Raw genomic sequence first — 19,343 nt, forward strand, 5'->3', positions numbered from 1 at the left:
ATAATCCAATATTTGTTATCATTAAATTTTTATTTGCAATTTCATTTCTTTAAATTTATTAACTTTTAAGTGAATTCCTTTTAGTAATGGCAGAAATCCTGAATTAGTACAAGTTACGAAGTGTCTTGTACATGTTATGTAAGATCGAAGGTATCACGGTTCAGACAGACAGAGTGAGGAAGTTATGAAGAAGTGTCAGAAGTCACTTTGCAAGGGGAACGCAAGTGTTTAGGCACTCCAGGTTTTACTTCGAAGTGGGTACGAAGTGACCTGATGACACTGACAGCGACTCAAACAAAATGACAGTTCGAAACACACTTCACACATGTACGTATACAGAAATGTTTCCTGGACAAAATTCGTGAAACACCATCCAACTCTACATTTTGTACCAATGACAAGTCTACTAAGTCCTAGAATTATTATGAATATGAGGTCCGTTTCCTCGTACAGTGAACCTCATGGAGGTGCTCATGACATGCGAGCCAGCCAGTTAGTAAGAGTAGTTCACATTTATCCTAAAATGGGATGGAGGACCGGGGGGGGGGGGGGGGGGGGCACTTGTAAAACAGGGAGTAACTGTTGGATTCTTAAAGTTAAACAAGCATTGACAATGATGTCTGGATAAAATGTTGCACACAACAAATTTTTGAGTTTTTCTTATCTGTGTCTTGAACTTTAGCGTAGTGAGATGGCAAACAAAGATGAAGAGCCAATGGAGGATATAAACACAGAGACAATGGAAAATAAAGGTATGTCCCGCACCTGGCCTGTATGCTTCATTTTTGAAAGGGCAAGAGCACCAAGGCATTCTTAAAGGAACACGTTGCCTTGGATCGGTCGAGTTGGTCTTTGAAAAGCGTTTGAAACCGTTTTTTATAAAATGCATAAGGGTAGAAAGATGTTGTAAAAGTAGAATACAATGATCCACACAAAAATGCCTCGAAATTGCGTGGTTTTCCTTTTACCTCGTCAACTAACACGTCGGCCATTTATGGGGGTCAAAATTTTGACCCCCATAAATGGCCGACCATGTTAGTTCGCACAGTTGAAGGAAAACCACGCAATTTGGAGGCAAACTTGTGTGGATCATTGTATTCTACTTTTAAAACATCTTTCCAACCATATGCATTTTATAAAAAACGGTTACAATCGCTTTTGTTTTGACCAACTCGTCCGATCCAAGGCAACGTGTTCCTTTAATAAAGGGCACCCAGACCCATTGAGGAAATTGTACATTTCTGTTGGGGCATTTCAAGGGGCACCAAGGCAATGGAATGGGCCATGGAGGCAAAAGCGCATTTGTTGCCTCTGTGAAGCATCAGGCGTGTCATGCCTGTTGTAGACCGTTGGGAAAGGGCAAGACATGCAGAAAAGCTAAAATAATAAATAAAAATAATAAAAACCATTCTTATATAGCGCATATAAACGTGAAGTCCCTATGCGCTGTAAAAGGAAATAACAATTATTGTACAAAGTAAACAGATATGTTTTTAACTGGGTTTTGAATTGTTCTGATGTCTCAGCCTGTTTAACAAACTCTGGAAGACTGTTCCATAACTGAACTGCTGCATATCGGAAAGAGGCAAAACCATTTTAACTACAACAAATTGGGAAACTATTGTAATTTATTTTTGTAGTAGAGGGCTACTACTACACTTTGAGGAATACTCAAGAAAGTTGAGTTTCAATTCAATTCAATTTATAATAAATTGAGGGTAATAATGGAACTTTTGTGAATTTCAGTTAGTTTGTTACACATGTAATATGTTATCTTTGTTCTTAATGGGTCTGGATACTTTTTGTAATAGAAAACACAATGTCCACAGATTTACATTAAACTTACACCGTTTGAAGACCATGGTAGTAGAAAACTTCTCTTTAAATATTACTTGTTGAGGCCGTGTAGTTTTTGAAAATGATTTTTGTGGCTTGTTTATATTCATTTTTCAAAAACTACTGCACCTTTAGCAAGTACTATTTTAAGGGAAGCTTTCTACCATCATTATCTTCAAACCGTGTAAGTTTAAAGCCATTGGACCCTTTCGGTACAGAAAAAAAATGAAGGTAATACAGAAGGTAATGGTGAAAGACTTCTCTTGAATTATTAGTCCATGAAATGCTTTACTTTTTGAGAAAACGGTAAAACAATATAAATTCTCGAGAATTACGGATTTGTTATAAACACATGTCATGACACGGCGAAACGCGCGAAAACAGGAGTGGGTTTTCCCGTTATTTTCTCCCGACTCCGATGTCCGATTGAGCCTAAATTTCCACAGGATTGTTATTTTATATATAAGTTGTGATACACGAAGTGTGGGACTTGGACAATACTGTTTACCGAAAGTGTATAATGGCTTTAATGAAAGTCTGTGGACATTGAGTTACAAAAAGTACCCCAATTCCTTTAAATACTCTAGTTTTGTATGTTACCAGTGGCAGTTAAACAAAAAATAGTTGTTGCACATGGTATACATTGTGGCTCCTCAATACCTCAAAGAATTGATCCACGACTATTGTCGCACTAAAAAATCTTCGTACTGGCTTGCAAAATCTTTACTCCTTTTCCATCGACCACCAAAGCATAAAAAATGGGCAAAGAACTTTTCAGCTTGCATCTCCTGAACTCTGGAATTCATTTCTCAATATAGAACAAAGTTCCCTTTTAGAACGGTTTAAGTCTTTTTTTTTTATAGGTTTTGTTGTTGCATTTTGTTGTTCTTTCTGTATTTTTGTACAACATTCCTGGTATTTCTCTCTTGTGCTGTATTTAAACTCTTTATTATTATTATTATTTTTTATTATTGAAGAAAATGAAGCAGAGCAGGGTGTCCCTTCACAAGACGCCATTCCAGATACCCCTTCAGAAACACCGGTAGACCCACCCATGGACACGTCACAAACCAGCAGTAGGGGAAGCGTTTCAAAACCACCAGCCCCGGATGAACCACGGCTCATGATCTCCAAAATTGTGACGGACAACTTCAAGTCTTATGCCGGGAAGATCTCGCTCGGACCGTTTCACAAGGTTATTATTATTTTGTTTTATCTAATATCCTTATTATCTGAGTTGACATCAAGCGTCTAGGGCCTATGTCCTTCTTGTGGCAACAAAGCACATTCAAATTCAGCTCTTTTAAATGATTGTATTGGGTAATAAATTGGTTTAATTAATGGAAAGCTAGTTGAAAGGGTATAATTATGGCCATGACTGAATTTGTTGCTATGGTTGCTGCTTTTCATACTTTGTCTTCTATTCTCGCAACGCATGTTGACGAGATGCACAAGCCGCATCCATGATTGTTGAACACAGCCTATGGTACTAGTTGAGTATTCAAACTTCCTCTTTTTCCTTCAGAGTTTTTCCTGCATCATCGGACCCAACGGCAGCGGCAAATCCAACGTGATCGACTCCATGTTGTTTGTCTTCGGATATCGAGCGGCCAAGATCCGATCCAAGAAGCTCTCGGTACTGATCCATAAATCGGAACACCACAGAAACCTGACGAGTTGCACAGTGGCAGTTCACTTCCAGAAGATCATCGACACTGGGGTATGCACTATATCGTTTTTTTTATAAAAATATTTTAATTTTTTGTGAAAAAAATGCCCGACATTTCGACGCTAGCTGGAAGTCTTTCTTGAAGGCTACTTCTCACGAGTTTTTACATTCTTCAGATGATGACTCCCAAATTCGTTTATCTTTACTTAAAGACAGTGGACACTATTGGTAATTGTCAAAGACCAGTCTTCTCACTTGCTGTATCTCAACATATGCATAAAATAACAAACCTGTGAAAATTTGAGCTCAATCGATCATCGAAGTTGCGAGAAAATAATGAAATAAAAAAGCACCCTTGTGTGCTTTCAGATGCTTGATTTCGAGACCTCAAATTCTAAACTTGAGGTCTTGAAATCAATTCGTGGAAAAATACTTCTTTCTCAAAAAATATGTTACTTCAGAGGGAGCTGTTTCTCACAATGTTTTGTACTATCAACCTCTTCCCATTACTCAATACCAAGTAAGGTTTTATGCTAATAATTATTTTGAGTAATTACCAATAGTGTCCACTGCCTTGGTCTGGGCACCCTTCAAAAGTTTCCAATTGACTCTAAAAAATTTCAAATGGAAGTGTCCTTTGCAAAATGAAAATGGCCTTGCCCTTTCAACATGATCAAAGATGAAATTACAGGCATGTCAGTAAGGCCTGGGCGACTAGTGAAATTTACCATTTGACTTGTCGCACCTCAAATAGTTGGGACTTTGACACTGATGTCTGATTGTGTTTTGTAAGTAAACTATGTTGTCCTGAATAGTCATAGTGACATAATTGGTTCACCAAAGGGGTAGTCTCGACTATTTTGTATTAGTCGTGGCAGCACGATTAATCAAGTAGTTGGAAAACGGTAGTTGCGACTTGACTAAGCAATCAATAGTCGCAACTGCGACACTTGTTGCACTAGTCACTAAGGCTTAGCTTACTTCTGAAGAGTTTTTACATTCTTCTGATAAAGACGCTTAACTTTGTTTATCTTTTTTTAGTCTGGTGACAATGACTACAAGGTGGTCCCCAACAGCGCTTTTGTGGTTTCTCGCACAGCGCATCAGGACAGCAGTAGCAGCTACTATGTGGACGGCAAGAAAGCCACATTCAAAGAAGTAACGGCGCTGCTGAGGCTGAGTGGTGTGGATTTAGATCACAATCGCTTTCTCATTCTCCAGGTAAAATAAACAGTATATCGATTAAAAATCATTATTTTACATGCAATGTGGTTTGTTTTTTAGCTAGGGCAGAGCAATTTAAAAGATAGTTAATCATCTGCCATTTCTCAGGATTTTTCCTGTTTTTCAAAATGTTCTTAACAACTTTTCAAGCATTCATCCAAGTTCTATTGAAAGAAGTCAAAACAGTCAGAAGTAGGAGAGAGAAAAAGTCCACATTGTGCCCAAACCTGTAGTTCTGTATTTCTGGTGATGCACATAGGACCTGTTGGGTTTGCCCTTAACCTCTCGAGAATAGCCTGCAAGTTAGCTTGTCTTTTCACTTGTCCATACTATTATATAAGGTTTGCTTTTCAATACTGAACTAGCAATCCAGACCACTTACAGTGAAGTTAGGCTGGTCCTCATTTATTTTAGCTTGCATTTGGCTATTAAACATACCACTGTTAAAGGGAGAACGCTGTCCTGAATAATAAGAGGGAACTCATGTCCGCAAGCCATTTTCAAAAGTTTGGCGAAACTCTGTACATTATGGATAGCTGTAAACAGATTCCTCATTTCCTGTTTTCCCTATTTTTTCTTCATTTGCGATTGGGGCTCAACATTTACACTGGACCAGGGTCTAGTCTTTTTGTTCAATCATTGACTTTCAGTCAAATAAATCTCCATCAATTATGTTGATTATTGAAGAAGTACGGTGTAGTATCCATAATTCAAACTCAATAAATCTTCTCTTACTGCTTGTTATATTTATGAAAATTTAAGTGTAATAAAGCTAGGTTTTTTTCATCTTTAAACTCTGGTCTTTTAACAAAAATTAACTGGTCCAAATTTGAGCCCTGGTAGTGATTACAAGACTCTGTTATTCCTCTAAAAATTCCAACATCTCAACTTCTCAAGACTGCAGCCAGATTTCTCAAGACATTTCCATTTTGTTTCCCTCTACATCCTTAGGGTGAGGTGGAGCAGATAGCTATGATGAAGCCCAAGGCACTGACCGAGCACGAAGAGGGAATGTTGGAGTACTTAGAAGACATCATCGGCAGTAATCAATTCAAGGAGCCGATTGAGGAGTTGGCCAAGACCGTTGAGGAACTTAACGAAGAGAGAGGAGAAAAGGTGATTATAAACGATTTGTAGTTATTGTCCCAACCAACAGCAAACGAACCGCCAATTACAGGAAAGGGAAACTTTGTGAAAGGGATAGCACTTTTTTGGATGGTTAATGATTTCAGACTTGTATTCAATCAAATTGAATCTGGTGAGGTTTGAGGTAGCACCATGTGTATATTTCTTATCAGGAGTGTTGGTTCTAAGAAGAACGGGTGGTTGACAACTGCGAAAAAGTAAATATAACTGATCCGCTTTCTCCAGAAGACGATCAGAGCATACTGATCGAAACGTCAAGTTGAAACCAACGGTTCTTTTCAGAACCACCCCAACTCATTAGAGATAGTCATTACATGGTGTTACCGCAAACCTTTCTATATAACTGATCCTAAAAGGATAGCACTTCATGTTTTGTGGATAGTTAATGATTTCAGACTCAGATTCAATAATATATTATGATCAGGTGAGGTTTGAGGGGGATCAGATGAAGTTTGAGGGAGCACCATCTGTAAATTTCTTTTGAGTAGTGTTGGTTCTAAAAAGAACCGGTGGTTGACAACTCAACAGTTCGCTCTGATTGTCTTCAGGTAACTTTCTCCTGAAGTCTATGAGAGCATACTACTCGTTGAAACTATGAGTTGTCAACCACCGGTTCCTGTCAGAACCACCACTACTCAAAAGAGATTTACATACGGTGCTACAGCAAACCTCACCTAATGATACTCCCCCCCCCCATGCAAAGTTTCAAATCCTATTTAATTTTGTTTGAATGTATTTTTTTTTTTAATGAGATATCGCCCAACTCACAAGGCCAGATGGCCACTTCAAGGTGAGGGCTACACTCGACCCAAACCAACTATCACCGGGACCACATTGCCACCTACATGTACTACAGTGGCTGAAACAGGGTTACCCCCTTCACAGTCCGTAGGCATTGGTATCATCCACTATATGAGCCTGGTTGGTAGAGCAGAATGCACTACCTTCCCAACTTTTTACGAAGCAATTATGGTGAAGTGCCTTGCTCAAGAGCAGTATAATAATTTTTTTAGTTTATGTAGCGCTTTTTCACTCCCGAAGCGCTTCAAATTGTTAGCCCTGGTCACTGGGCCTTAATTCACTCCTTAAACCATCTCAGCTCCCTGGGAAGTATACAGCCTCGTGCAACGAATGCGCTGTTCGGCTAAATCAATCACAAGAACCATCTCTGCCCTCACAGGTCCCCCATTTACCCCTGGGTGGAGAGAAGCAATAATAGTTAAGTGTCTTGCTCAGGGACACAAGTGTCACGACCGGGATTCAAACCCACACACTGCTGAACAGAATCAGCAGAGCTTGAATTCGGTGCTCTTAACCGCTCGGCCACGACACCCCACACCACCCCAAGAGCACAAGTGTCATGACCAGGAAGTTAACCATTTCACGATTTTACTGGTTTCATTTACCAATATATAACAATCCTTACTTTGTAGTTGGGACGAGTCAAGGCCGTGGAGTCTGAGATGGAGCAACTTGAGAAGCCCATGAAGGAGGCCCAGGAATTCCTTAAGATGGAGAATGACATCACCAAGAAGAAACATCTGCTCTACAACAAATATGTGTAAGTTTTCCTTTGCTTTTTGATTTAATGCAGATTTCAGGCTTGCAACTTTTCAGCTGATTTCCTCTTTTTCTTAAAGGCAGTGGACACTATTGGTAATTGTCAAAGACTAGCCTTTACAGTTGGTGTATCTCAACATATACATAAAATAACTAACCTGTGAAAGTTGCATGTCTGAAATTTGTGCAGAGTAAGGCTAAGGGCCAGTAAAGTATGCAGCTACAACATAAGCAAAACAACACAGATTTTGTAGTATTTTTGGAAGTAAAGCGGCCTTGCTACCACAGGCAACGCACTGTATCGATACCTCTCCTCACTAACCCCTAATGTTCTGAGAAACAACGCATGGATGACTACGTTGCCTGTATGCTCAATAAAATCCTTTGAGCACTTGAAGGAGTTTAGGCCAAGTCACACAGGCCCCGATAAGGAGAACGAAAAAGATAAGGATAAAAATGCACGCCCTCGATTGGTTGAAATGCTCCACGCAGAATACGCCCACGCTCGTTCGACCAATCGAGGGCGTGCATTTTTATCCTTATCTTTTATCCTTATCGTTTTCATTCTCATTATCGGTGCCTGTGTGACTTGGCCTTTACTCTGTTAGATTAGAGTGCCAGTATTTTGACTCTATTCCATTTCAAAAATGATTCATGTTTTTACACAGTCGCCCTAAACTGCATACAGTTATTCATATCACAAGATCAAAGAAGAATAAGAGGCTACCATGACTTGATTTAAAACATTACCGTACTTGAGCATAGAGTGGATTTGACATAGCCCTAACTAACATGTGTTAGATTCTAGCACATTTTACTTCATGATACTTCCCGGAGGCAACATGGTGGTTGCCTCAATGCCTCTTGGTCATTGCCTTGGTGCCCTTGAAGTGCTCCAATAGAAGTTTATAACTCCCTCATATGTTGCCCTTTACCAAGGAGGAATGCGTTGGTCCCCTTGCCCTTTAAAAAAACCAAGCGTACACATGTACAGGCCTGCCAGGGGTTATGAGCGAGCAAGGCATGCTTAGGGGAAAATTGCACTGCGAGATCAATCAGCCCTGGGAACAATGTTCGGGGTGATGTAAACTCTACACTCCTCTACTACATGTATGCTGATTCAATAAATGTCTTGTGTTTACTTCTGAAGATCGGAATGCGACCACAACGGGATGAAGGCCGTCGAGAAACGAGACAAGGTGGCGGACTCCTTCAAAGGAATGAAAGAGGAACTGGATCACTTCATCGAGGAGAACAAAACCAAGACCAAAGAGAACAAGAAAATATTCAGGTATGAAGATGCAGGCCCTGATACTTGACGGAGGCGAGAAGGGCCTCCATGCCCTCTTGTCATGGTGCCTGTTTCCCTTCATCCTATGATCTTCCATCATTTAAAGGCAGTGGACACTATTGGTAATTGTCAAAGACTAGCCTTTACAGTTGGTGTATCTCAACATGTGCATTAAATAACAAACCTGTGAAAATTTGAGCTCAATCGGTCATCAAACTTGCGAGATAATAATGAAAGAAGAAAACACCCTTGTCACACGAAGTTGTGTACGTTTAGATGGTTGATTTTGAGACCTCAAGTTCTTAATCTGAGGTCTTGATATCAAATTCATGGAAAATTACTTCTTTCTTGAAAACTATGGCACTTCAGAGGGAGCCGTTTCTCACACTGTTTTATACCATCAACCTCTCCCCATTACTCATCACCAAGAAAGGTTTTATGCTAATAATTATTTTGAGTAATTACCAATAGTGGCCACTGCCTTTAAGAGGAATGTCAATTCCCACCTTTAGCTCCACTGAGTTTCTGCATGTCTATGTTTTCTTCCATGTAGCCCTTAACCTAGAGTGGCTTTTAGCCTTGTTTTGGGCGACTTGCGTAACAAAAAAAGTCATGTGTGGGAATGGGTGGCCCAAGCATTTTGGCTGGGATTGCAACCCTAATGTTGGTGGTCTCCCTATTTTGTCAACATCTTTATTTGGCATGTTCCGAGGGTGCCAGTCAGAAGTCATTAAAGCTGTATCTGCCATTAATAACCATGGATCACACCCATGTTTACGATGAAACCTGGGAAGTGGCAGTGGGAGAGCTCTCCTTTCAAGGGATGCAACTTTTTTATTTCAAATATCAAGTAATGCACCAAAAGGAAAGCTGACTCGGTAAATTGTAATGAAATGTGGGGTTGAAAAAGCGAAATTAACTAGAGTATTAATGACGTGAAGACGATCAGAGCATACTGATTGAAATGTCGAGTTGAAACCAACGGTTCTTTTCAGAACCACCCCAACACATTTAGAGGTAGTCATTATATGGTGTTACTGCAAACCTTTCCATATCGTATTTCCACCACGCAAAGTTTCAAATCCTACTTAGAGTATAAATTGTTGATACCATTCCTGCATCAGGACTTACGAGAAGCTTTGTGACATCGCCGAAAAGAAGAAGGCGGACTTTGCCGATTTCGAGCAGCAAGATGTGAAATGTCGAGAGGACCTCAAGCACACGAAGGAGAAACAGAAGAAGCTGACGAAAAGCCTGCAGAAAGAGAAAGCCAAAGTAAGAGATGGTTTCAGGAAATCAAATTCTAGACAAGACAGTTCTGATTGCTTAGTTATTTTTTTTTTTGGCAAGTCGCCTGACACACAAGGTCTGAAGGCCACTTCAAGGTGTGGGCTACAGTTATTTTTTCCAGAGGCCGTTGCCACCTACTCCTAGGGCTGAAACAGGGTTACCCCTTTCACAGTCCATACGAATGTAGGCTTGGGTATCATCAATTCGAAGCCTGGCCGGTAGAGCAGAAAGTACTACCTCCCAAATTTTATGTAGCAAGTGTCACGACCGGGATCCGAACCCACACCCTGCTGATCAAACACCAGTGCTTGAATCCGGTGCTCTTAACCGCTCGGCCATGACACTGCCATACTGGCTTCGTATATAGCGCTCAAACCTGTCGCTCAGTGACGCTTATGGTGCTCCAACATTATTACCCCCTGGTCACTGGGACAATTTCATTCCTTAAGACCATCTCGGCTCCTTTGGGAGAACACAGCTTGTGCTGCCCAATATGTATCGCACCAAGCTTATTTCAAAAGATGGTTGCGATCTTGAAATATCGCAGAAAATCCTGCACGAATATGTCCACGCAGGAAGAATAACCCTAAATAAGAATAAACAATTTGAGAAATGTGCTTTCGTTAATGCTTCTCAGATTCAGTTTTGAGGGCATAAAAACAGATATCTGTTTACATAACCACATTACTTTGAAATGGAATGTTTCTCAAAATGCTTTACAGTAGACGAAATCTGCTGTAGGCATCACACCAAGGTTTTTATTGCCAATAATTATAAGAGTAACTACCAAACTGGCTTGTATTACACTAAAATTTGTAACTCTTGAACTGGTTTCCTCTTTGTTTTGACTAGCTTGAGGAGCTGCAAGCTGTCCCGAAAAACAGCGAAGAGCAGATTGAGCATCTGGAGGCGACGATGGGAACCTTTGAGAAGAGGTTGAAAGTAGAAGAAGAGAAGATGAGTGGGATCATGGCCTCCTTAAAGACCGAGACGAAAGGCCTACAAGAAGAGAAAGACGTAAGAAGCATTTCATTTATTCTCTAAACAAAAAGTAGACCAAAGTTAATGCTGCAGTGTTCATGTAACTCTTTCAGTGCCTGCTTTTTGTTGGTGTTTTGACTGTAGAATTACCTGCTTTTTGAGGTTTTCAGAACTCTTTACAACAACTATAACAAAGTCTTTGTAATAGGATTTGAGGCATTGCATGGTGAGGTATCAATATATATTTGGTTTGCGGTAACACCATGTGTGTATCTACTTGTTGGTAGAGGTGTTCTAAGAGAGCTGTCTTTCCTTATTCTACTACGCCGCGGAGTAGTAATGTAACTTGCTTTATTTCTGTTGCCTTGGTACATCCTAAATCAATAGTATTTTTTGAGTGATAACAAATTTTATGAGTATGACTGATGACACATTTGAGTACATGAAAAAGGTTGTCACCCAAGTGCGATAATGAAGCTTTCAAAATTCATTGAAATGATACTTATAGGGGCCTATGCTCAAACTTGCCACTGAAAGACTTCAAAAAACACAAACTATTGAAAGAATAAACATATTGTCAATAAAAGTTGGTCTAGCTACAACACTTACAATCACACCTCTTTCTTATCTAGGTTAAAGAGGAACAGCTGATGGGGATGCAGAAGGCAGTGAACGAAGCCAAATCAAGGAAGGCAGAGGCAGACTTTGAGTTGGACACCCAGATCAAGAAGAAAGACGGTGCCAAGGCCAAGCTTGAGAAAGCCAAGATTGACTTGGAGAACGCTACAGCAACACTGGCAGAACGCAAGAGGTAAGCTGTTCAATCATTTCATGTCAGTATGACCCACAGGGTTATTTTTTTTTCATTTTTTTTTTCAGCTTCTTGTGGAAAGGAAATGCAACAGAGGTTTCAAAAATTACCCCCAGATTTGGTGTTGAGGGAAAATTGAGTCGGCACTCACCGTGAATTGCAGAACCTCGACTGTGAGCCTGAAAAGCTGGTTACCCACTAACGTCTCAAACGTCTCCCATCGTTTTTATATATCTTGCCTTTTCTTTTATACCACAGTTCAATTAAGGATTTGGAGCGTGACATCCCAGAGTTGACCAAACAGCTTCCCAAGGCCCAGAGTGAGTTAGTGAGCGTCAAGCAGGCCGAGACCAAGATGTCCGAGGATCTACGATCCCTCGTCACAAAGGTGGAAGAAGCTCGCAGCTCCCTTCAATCGGCGAAAGACCGTGGGGCTGTCCTAGAGGGACTGATGGAGCAGACCAGGCAGGGCAAGATTCCGGGCGTCCACGGCAGATTGGTAAGAGAGTAAAGCCCTGTCTGAATCGACAGCTACAGTGGCTAGATTTCTGTGTCATCATACATTGAAGTATTGACCCCTTGCACGTGCGTCACACACGGCGACTGATGCCACGCTCACCATGTTGGTGGGCAGGTTAGGTTTACGTGTATTAACGCCGCGTTAACGCACAGCATACTCTATGCATAGAGTTATGTATGAAAACGCACAGTGAAATTGCCCACCAGTATGGCGCATTCACAATTTTTGTGATGATGACGTCAGGTGGAATGGGTCAATAGGACATCCTTTAGCAACACCCTCAAGCCTGGTTCATAGTTCCTGCGAATGTGATACGAATTCAGGAGTTGAGCACATTCCAACTGATGCGAATTTGTGATGTCTAAATTCTATCGCATTCGCGTTTATAGCAGAAAGTGTGAACCGTGTTTAAAGCAAACGTAGCTCAAGCCTGGAATTTTGTTTCTTTTGAGAGGGCGAGGCTAATTTAATTGTTTTCAAAGGGCATTTCCACTGAAAAACCTTTGAGTCAATGGGACCTTTTTAAAGGAGAACCAAGACCAGGGGCAACAAAGGCCGTGTAATAGACCGATCCATTACGCCCCGCCTCCTTACCGGTTGACCAATCACAGCCGCGAAACCCGATCACCATTAGTGCAAAGATCACCATACGGTTCAAATGGTGATCAGATTTCGCAGTTGTGATTGGTCAATGATAATTGGGCCTGGCTTAATGGATCGGTGTATTGCAGGCCTGGTAGCCGTAGCTGAATATGGCAATTTGGGTACTGCATATCTTTCTACCATACTTTACGTGAGGGCTTTATAAAACTGCTGGCATTCAACTTGCAAAGTATAACAAATTTTTGCTTGTGAAAACAGGTTACCATCCAAACTTTAAGGGACTTGTCATTGTAACTGGTCCCTTGCTTTTAAGCAGAGCATACTGTTTTATCTTGAAATTTTGCCCCTCAAATTGACATGCCGTGTTAGTTGACGGCGTATGTCTGGATCTTTATATTCTACTTTTAAACATCTTTTTAACCATATGCATTTCATAACAAACGGTTACAAACACTTTTCATAGACCAACTCGCCCGATCCAAGGCAACGTGTTCCTTTAAATTGTCTTGGCAAAATCAATGTTGATGTTTGAGAATGTTCCAAAAAGTTATTTTGTTTGGCAAAATTTGTTGTTATTTTTAGGGCGATTTAGGAGCTATTGATGAGAAGTATGACGTAGCCATATCCACAGCATGTGGCGCCTTGGATAACATCGTGGTCGACAACATCGAGACGGCAGAGAAATGTGTCAAGTTCCTTCGTGATAACAACGTTGGTGTTGCGACATTTATAGCTATGGACAAGGTACGTGCAAGCATGTGGAAGTGTCCTGGTCGAGCCGTTAAGAGCACTGAATTCAAACTCTGGTGTTTCTGGTCATCAGAGTGTGGGTTGGAATCCCCAGCCGTGACACTTGTGTCCTTAAACAAGACACTAAACCATTGCTTTGTGTAGGATGGGACGTAAAGCCACTGGTTCCATGTGTTGTGTTACGAAAAGAGAAGGGGTTGCCCTGGTGTTCCTGGCTGTGGCTGCTGTATGCGCCGTAGCACCTTGTAAACCCTTATAAGGTGCTACATAATTGGGTCTCAGAATTCACCTATCTTTCTGAAAGTTTGTATATACTCAGCACCTTGAGTACCTTGTTTGGTAGATACGTGCGCTTTATTATAAGACTTCGATGTTATATTATTAAGCATAGAGTTAGCCAGAGGGGTGTATGTGTCCTTTGAACACCCTGTTTTAAATTTGGACACCCTGTTTCATCTGTCATTTACCTGTATTGTAAGTGAACAATTTGGACACCAAGTTTTAAAATTTCCAGCAAATTTTTACACCTTTTTACAAAATCCTGGCTAAAACCTTGCATGCAAGACCCCTGTGTGATTTTAAGGATTTTTCCTAATTTCAGAATTCTCTCACAATGTCTTCTTGGAAGCCTTAAGATTGTCTTGAAAGGAGTAATTCACACTCCAAAAGGAGAAAGAACTAGTCCACATTGTGTCCAAACCTGTTGCACTTATGTTGAACTTATTATTTATTATAATAATCTCTTTTATTTGACAACTTGACTAATTATTTTTTCAGATGGTTGAGCGTGCCAGGAATGCACAAGCAAAATTTAATTCGTAAGTTTTATTTTCTACATTTTCATTATTTTCTACATTTTGTTTGTTTTTTTGTTTTTTACCAGCAAGCTTTGCCAGCTAGACAATTTTGACATAAACTTTAGTTCTTTGTACATGTATATCTTTGTTGAATACAGGTACATGTATATCTTTGTTGAATACACCTTCTTTGTACATATTACTTGTAGACATGTACATTTTGCATAGACCTTCTCGCAAATACACATTGCGCAAGCTAACTGGAAGGTGAATGCTGGTCTCGCTATTGATAGCTAGCTAGACCAGCATGCACCTCATTCCAAGCCTAACCCGTGCGTACTGACCATTTGCGAAAAGATCTATGATGGAAATAAATGACGAGCTTAATCAAGTTGAATTGAATACCACACTCCTTGTTGCAAAAAATCTACCAATCAGAATTGAGGATTCAAGTGTGCTTGAAATAATATAAACTTACAACTAATTATCAACTATTTTGTTTTCCCTACTCAGTCCGGAGAACGTCCCTCGTCTGTACGACTTGGTCCGTATGAAAGACGCTAAGTATGCCGGTTCCTTCTACTACGCCTTGGGGAACACCCTCGTCGCTAAGGACCTCGATCAAGCCACCAGGATCGGTCTCCAGGGAAGCAAACGCCATCGTGTAGTTACTCTAAACGGACAGCTCATCGAGGCTACAGGTAAAACTAAGGCCAAGTTGGCGTGGCTTGTCGTGGCGGAGCAGATAAGAACACCGCACTCAAGCTCCGTGTTTCTGATCACCAGAGTGTGTGTTTGAATCCTGATCGTGACGCCTATGTCCTTATACAAGACACTTAACCATTATTGCTTCATCCTTGAGGTGGGATGTAAAGCCGTCTGTTGGTCCTGTCTGCTAGGAGATGATGGGGTTCGCCCCGGTGTTCCTGGTTTGATTGGCTGCATATTGCGCCACCTAACAAACCATTACATGGTGCTATGTAAAAGAATAGGTTTCACACTTCTACACGTAGCTCCACATACCACGTAGGAAAATACTGGAAGCGCATAGGGACCTCACAGTGATATGCGCTATATCAGAATGGCTATATATTGATAGGTTGCATCCGCTTAAATGTCTCAATTCTCTTGGATGTTTGGCGTTGTAGTTATATATTTTTTGCCATATACAATTTTGTAGAGTATGATTAGCCGCCCCAAAAATTTCTATAAGTTTTTAAAACTCCCTATCCCATTCCTTCTTAAGGAACAATGAGCGGAGGTGGTAAGCAAGTCTCCAAGGGGAGAATGGGTTGCGCTGTCGTCGTCGACGTCACCCCTCAACAGTTGAAGGCCATGGAGCGAGAGCTGGAGACGAAGCGTACCGGCACCGCCGAGCATCGCGAGAGACTCCGTGAGCTGGAACAAAGCACCCATGAGTTGGAGAAACAGCTGAATGAGACCAAGCTGACCCTGAAGAAACATCATATGGATATTAAGGTAATAATAATATTTATCTTCAAGTACACGCTAATCCACGCTAATTGTGAGTGTCAATCCTCCAATCAGATTCGCAGAATGGAGTGGTGATAAAAACCTGTATTGCACGGCTAATATCACTACCATGCGTATTGTGTGTTCTGTCACGCGCCAAGTTTCCTTGAAGATAAATACGTTATCACACACAGGCTCGTGGTTTCTTCGTCCCATTTACAACGAGGCCGAAGGCCGAGTTGGATATGGGACGCAGACGCGCTATATTTTCCATATTTCCACGAAAATATGTATTTCCGTATTAACTTCCAGTACACGCTAATCCAACAATCAGATGCTCGAAGTGGAGGGTGGTATAAAAACCTATATACTACTTCCAGTTTTTTTGTATTGCACAGTGCGTATTGTGAGTGTCAATGCGTCACGCTCCTGGACGGACAGTGCAAATTTACATTCTAAACTTTGTGGGCGTGCATGCTGTTTGTCGCGAAATAATGTTCTGTGCGTTGCACGTGAGACTGGAAGATAAATTCGCTATAACACGAACGCTCGTGGTTGTAACAGGACTCAAACCCACACTCTGCTGACTAAAACACCAGAGCTCTAGTCCACTGACTTGACCCCTCGGCCAAAACACGCCAGGCAATGGACTGCCAGATTGGACTGGATTCCTCAAATGAAAATCCCAAGACCTCACATTCTTTAATTTGTTCACTCAGAAAACAAAAATTCCCTGCTTCTCTTCTCATAGATCAAAAACAGTTCTTCTTTTCACCTTTTTTGTCTGTTTCTTCTTCCTTTCTCGTAGGCAAAATCCGAGCAAGAAGTTTCTCTTCGGGAGCAGATCAAAGAACTCGAGATTGAGTTCCGTGACTCGGGCAAGAACATCGACATGGCTGCTCTTGAGAAAAATGCAGCAAAGTTCACAAAAGGTAGGTTCAGTGTTGTCTAAAAAAATCCAGCTGCCAGCAATTTCACCGGCTACTGGGTCCTGGTTACTTTGACTATTCCGGCTACTTATATTTGTTCACCTGCAGACAAACCTGCTGAGTAGGCTAATTCATAAACCCAAAGATTCCCAGAGAATTCAGTCTGGTAAAGAAAATGTTTGCAAAAATATGCATTTTATAACAAACGGTTACAAACGCTTTTTATAGACCAACTCCGCCAAGGCAACGTGTTCCTTTAAAGCCAGTGGACACTATTGGTAATTATTCAAAATAACTATCAGCATAAAACCTTTCTTGGTTACCAGTTATAGGGAGAGGTTGATAGTATAAAACAGCGTGAGAAACAGCTCCCTCTGAAGTGACATAGTTTTCGAGAAAGAAGTAATTTTCCACGAATTTGATTTCGAGACCTCAAGTTTAGAATTTGACGTCTCAAAATCAAGCATCTAAAAGCACACAACTTCGTGTGACAAGGGTGTTTTTTTCTTTCATAGTTATATTGCATCTCCGGCGACCAATCGAGCTCAAATTTTCACAGGTTTATTATTTTATGCATATGTTGAAATACACCAATTGAGAAGACTGGTCTTTGACAAGTACCACTAGTGTCCACTGTCTTTAAGGCTACCCATTCCTCATCGCACCAGACATTCTTGTAATCTAACCTGTGATTTCCTTTCAATGGTAGAGTACAACAAGGTGGCGGAAGCGGCTGCCAAGGTCGAAGCAGAGGTCAAAGCGCTACATGATAAGATTATGGAGATTGGTAGCAGTAAGATGAAGGTACAGCAGGCTAGGCTGGACAAGGTCACTAAGGAGATTGACGAGACGACCACAGCAATCAACAAGGCCAAAGTAGCCATCAAGAATGCAAAAAGGTTAGCTGAACTTAATTCGCCAATAAACCACTTCAACTCAACGCAAATCAAAACTCACATTTATTTCCAAACAGTAAGTTGGGGAGGTAGTGCTTTCTGCTCTACCAGCCAGGCTTCTGATGGATGATACCCAAGCCTATATCCGTATGGACTGTAAAGGGGGGTAGCCCCAACGGCAACTTGAGTCGCCCAAGATAACCAAAAGATGAGAACAAAACTCAAGCCTCAGCACAAAGGCCATTTGTTAAGAAGTTGTACTTTTCTTTATTCTAAACCTCTATACATGGTGGCATGGTTGGCTTGTGCGTAAAGCGCCTGCCTCTCACCAAGGTGACCCCGGTTTGATTCCCAGCCAGGGCCATATGTGAGTTGAGTTGTGCGTTGGTTCTCTGCTGTGCTACAAGGGTTTTCCAGACCATCCGGTTTTCCTCCCTCAGAAAAAATGAAACACTTTTGATCTTGGCTGTACTCTGTTGTCATAATGGGTTGATGTGGCTGGCAGCTAAAGGTAGCCGCGTCCTTTGCAATTCAGCTCTTAGCTGCGAGTAAGGATGATTAGCCCCCCAAATTCAAATAATTATTTTATACCCAAGCTTGCCATCATTGGAAGAGAAAGATCAGATCTTTCCAACGACGGTATTTCTATTATGCAATAACTTCAAGTTGGAGTGGAAAGACTCGAAATGCCAAACACCTACAGAGCACCATATGGTTGTGTTTGGGTTTACAGAACACACTAGGGAAGCAAAGACCAAGAACTTCAGGACATTTATTGACGGATTTCAATGTGTTTTGAATTAAATGAAAGGAAGTTCAATAAGTAAAAGGATTGTTCTTACTGATTATGCTTTAAAGTGAAATCTTCAAGATAATAATAGGGTGCTTGTAAAATTGAACTCAAGTTATTCTCATGTGTGAGAATTTCTGCATCATGCTTGAGTTAAGACTGAGTTTTGTCGACTGTTGTTTCTTCAGGAATATCAAACGAGGGCAAGAAAGTGTTGAGAACATGGAAAAGGAAGAGAAGGAGAACTCCGAAGCTGTGAAGAAGATCGAGGTGGAATTCAAACGTCTAGAAGATGATGCCACCAGCGTAAGTTACTTCCGAGGAATCCATCTCGCAGAAAATAAAACTCCTAACGACAAAGTTTAATACATGTTTAGAATTTGTATAGCTTTTGTAGATCAAGTGTTTTGCGATGACATGAATCCCTACTCACTGTGAATGAAGATGCATGTGTTATAATTTACCTGTTGAAGTGTCAGCTTCATTAGTCGTCAAGTTTTTGAGAAAACAAGTGAACATCCCAGAGCAATGTTGTAAGGAGAGTTCATGTAAATCCATTATGCATGCTAAAATGTTCATCTCACTGAGGCAAAAGTTACTTTTGTTTAACTCAATTTTGAAAAACTACAGCACCTCCGCAAGATATATTCAATAAATAAATAAACAGTTTTATCAGTTAAGGCTTAGAATGATTGTCAGACATTTCGTTCCTCCGAATTTGTATTTTTTCTTTTTTTTATTCATTGGATCTTAAATTTTGATTATGTTTGTTCTGTT

General features: G+C 40.8%; 1 protein-coding gene across 1 annotated transcript in view; it reads left to right on the forward strand.

The window, feature by feature from the left end:
* Positions 1 to 19,343, forward strand: part of LOC139944822 (structural maintenance of chromosomes protein 4-like) — a 28,131-nt gene that overhangs the window by 948 nt on the left and 7,840 nt on the right. The window contains exons 2-19 of the mRNA XM_071941937.1: positions 683 to 752; positions 2,814 to 3,031; positions 3,362 to 3,556; positions 4,547 to 4,726; positions 5,681 to 5,845; positions 7,309 to 7,436; positions 8,586 to 8,726; positions 9,851 to 10,001; positions 10,869 to 11,033; positions 11,630 to 11,808; positions 12,067 to 12,307; positions 13,514 to 13,675; positions 14,459 to 14,499; positions 14,992 to 15,179; positions 15,725 to 15,957; positions 16,760 to 16,883; positions 17,590 to 17,779; positions 18,755 to 18,872. Coding sequence (XP_071798038.1) covers positions 692 to 752; positions 2,814 to 3,031; positions 3,362 to 3,556; positions 4,547 to 4,726; positions 5,681 to 5,845; positions 7,309 to 7,436; positions 8,586 to 8,726; positions 9,851 to 10,001; positions 10,869 to 11,033; positions 11,630 to 11,808; positions 12,067 to 12,307; positions 13,514 to 13,675; positions 14,459 to 14,499; positions 14,992 to 15,179; positions 15,725 to 15,957; positions 16,760 to 16,883; positions 17,590 to 17,779; positions 18,755 to 18,872 — 2,880 coding nt within the window. The 5' untranslated portion in view covers positions 683 to 691. The remainder of the gene's footprint in view (positions 1 to 682; positions 753 to 2,813; positions 3,032 to 3,361; positions 3,557 to 4,546; positions 4,727 to 5,680; positions 5,846 to 7,308; positions 7,437 to 8,585; positions 8,727 to 9,850; positions 10,002 to 10,868; positions 11,034 to 11,629; positions 11,809 to 12,066; positions 12,308 to 13,513; positions 13,676 to 14,458; positions 14,500 to 14,991; positions 15,180 to 15,724; positions 15,958 to 16,759; positions 16,884 to 17,589; positions 17,780 to 18,754; positions 18,873 to 19,343) is intronic.

This window comes from Asterias amurensis, chromosome 12 (genome assembly GCF_032118995.1).
Source record: "Asterias amurensis chromosome 12, ASM3211899v1".
In the NCBI taxonomy this organism is placed as follows: Eukaryota; Metazoa; Echinodermata; class Asteroidea; order Forcipulatida; family Asteriidae; genus Asterias; species Asterias amurensis.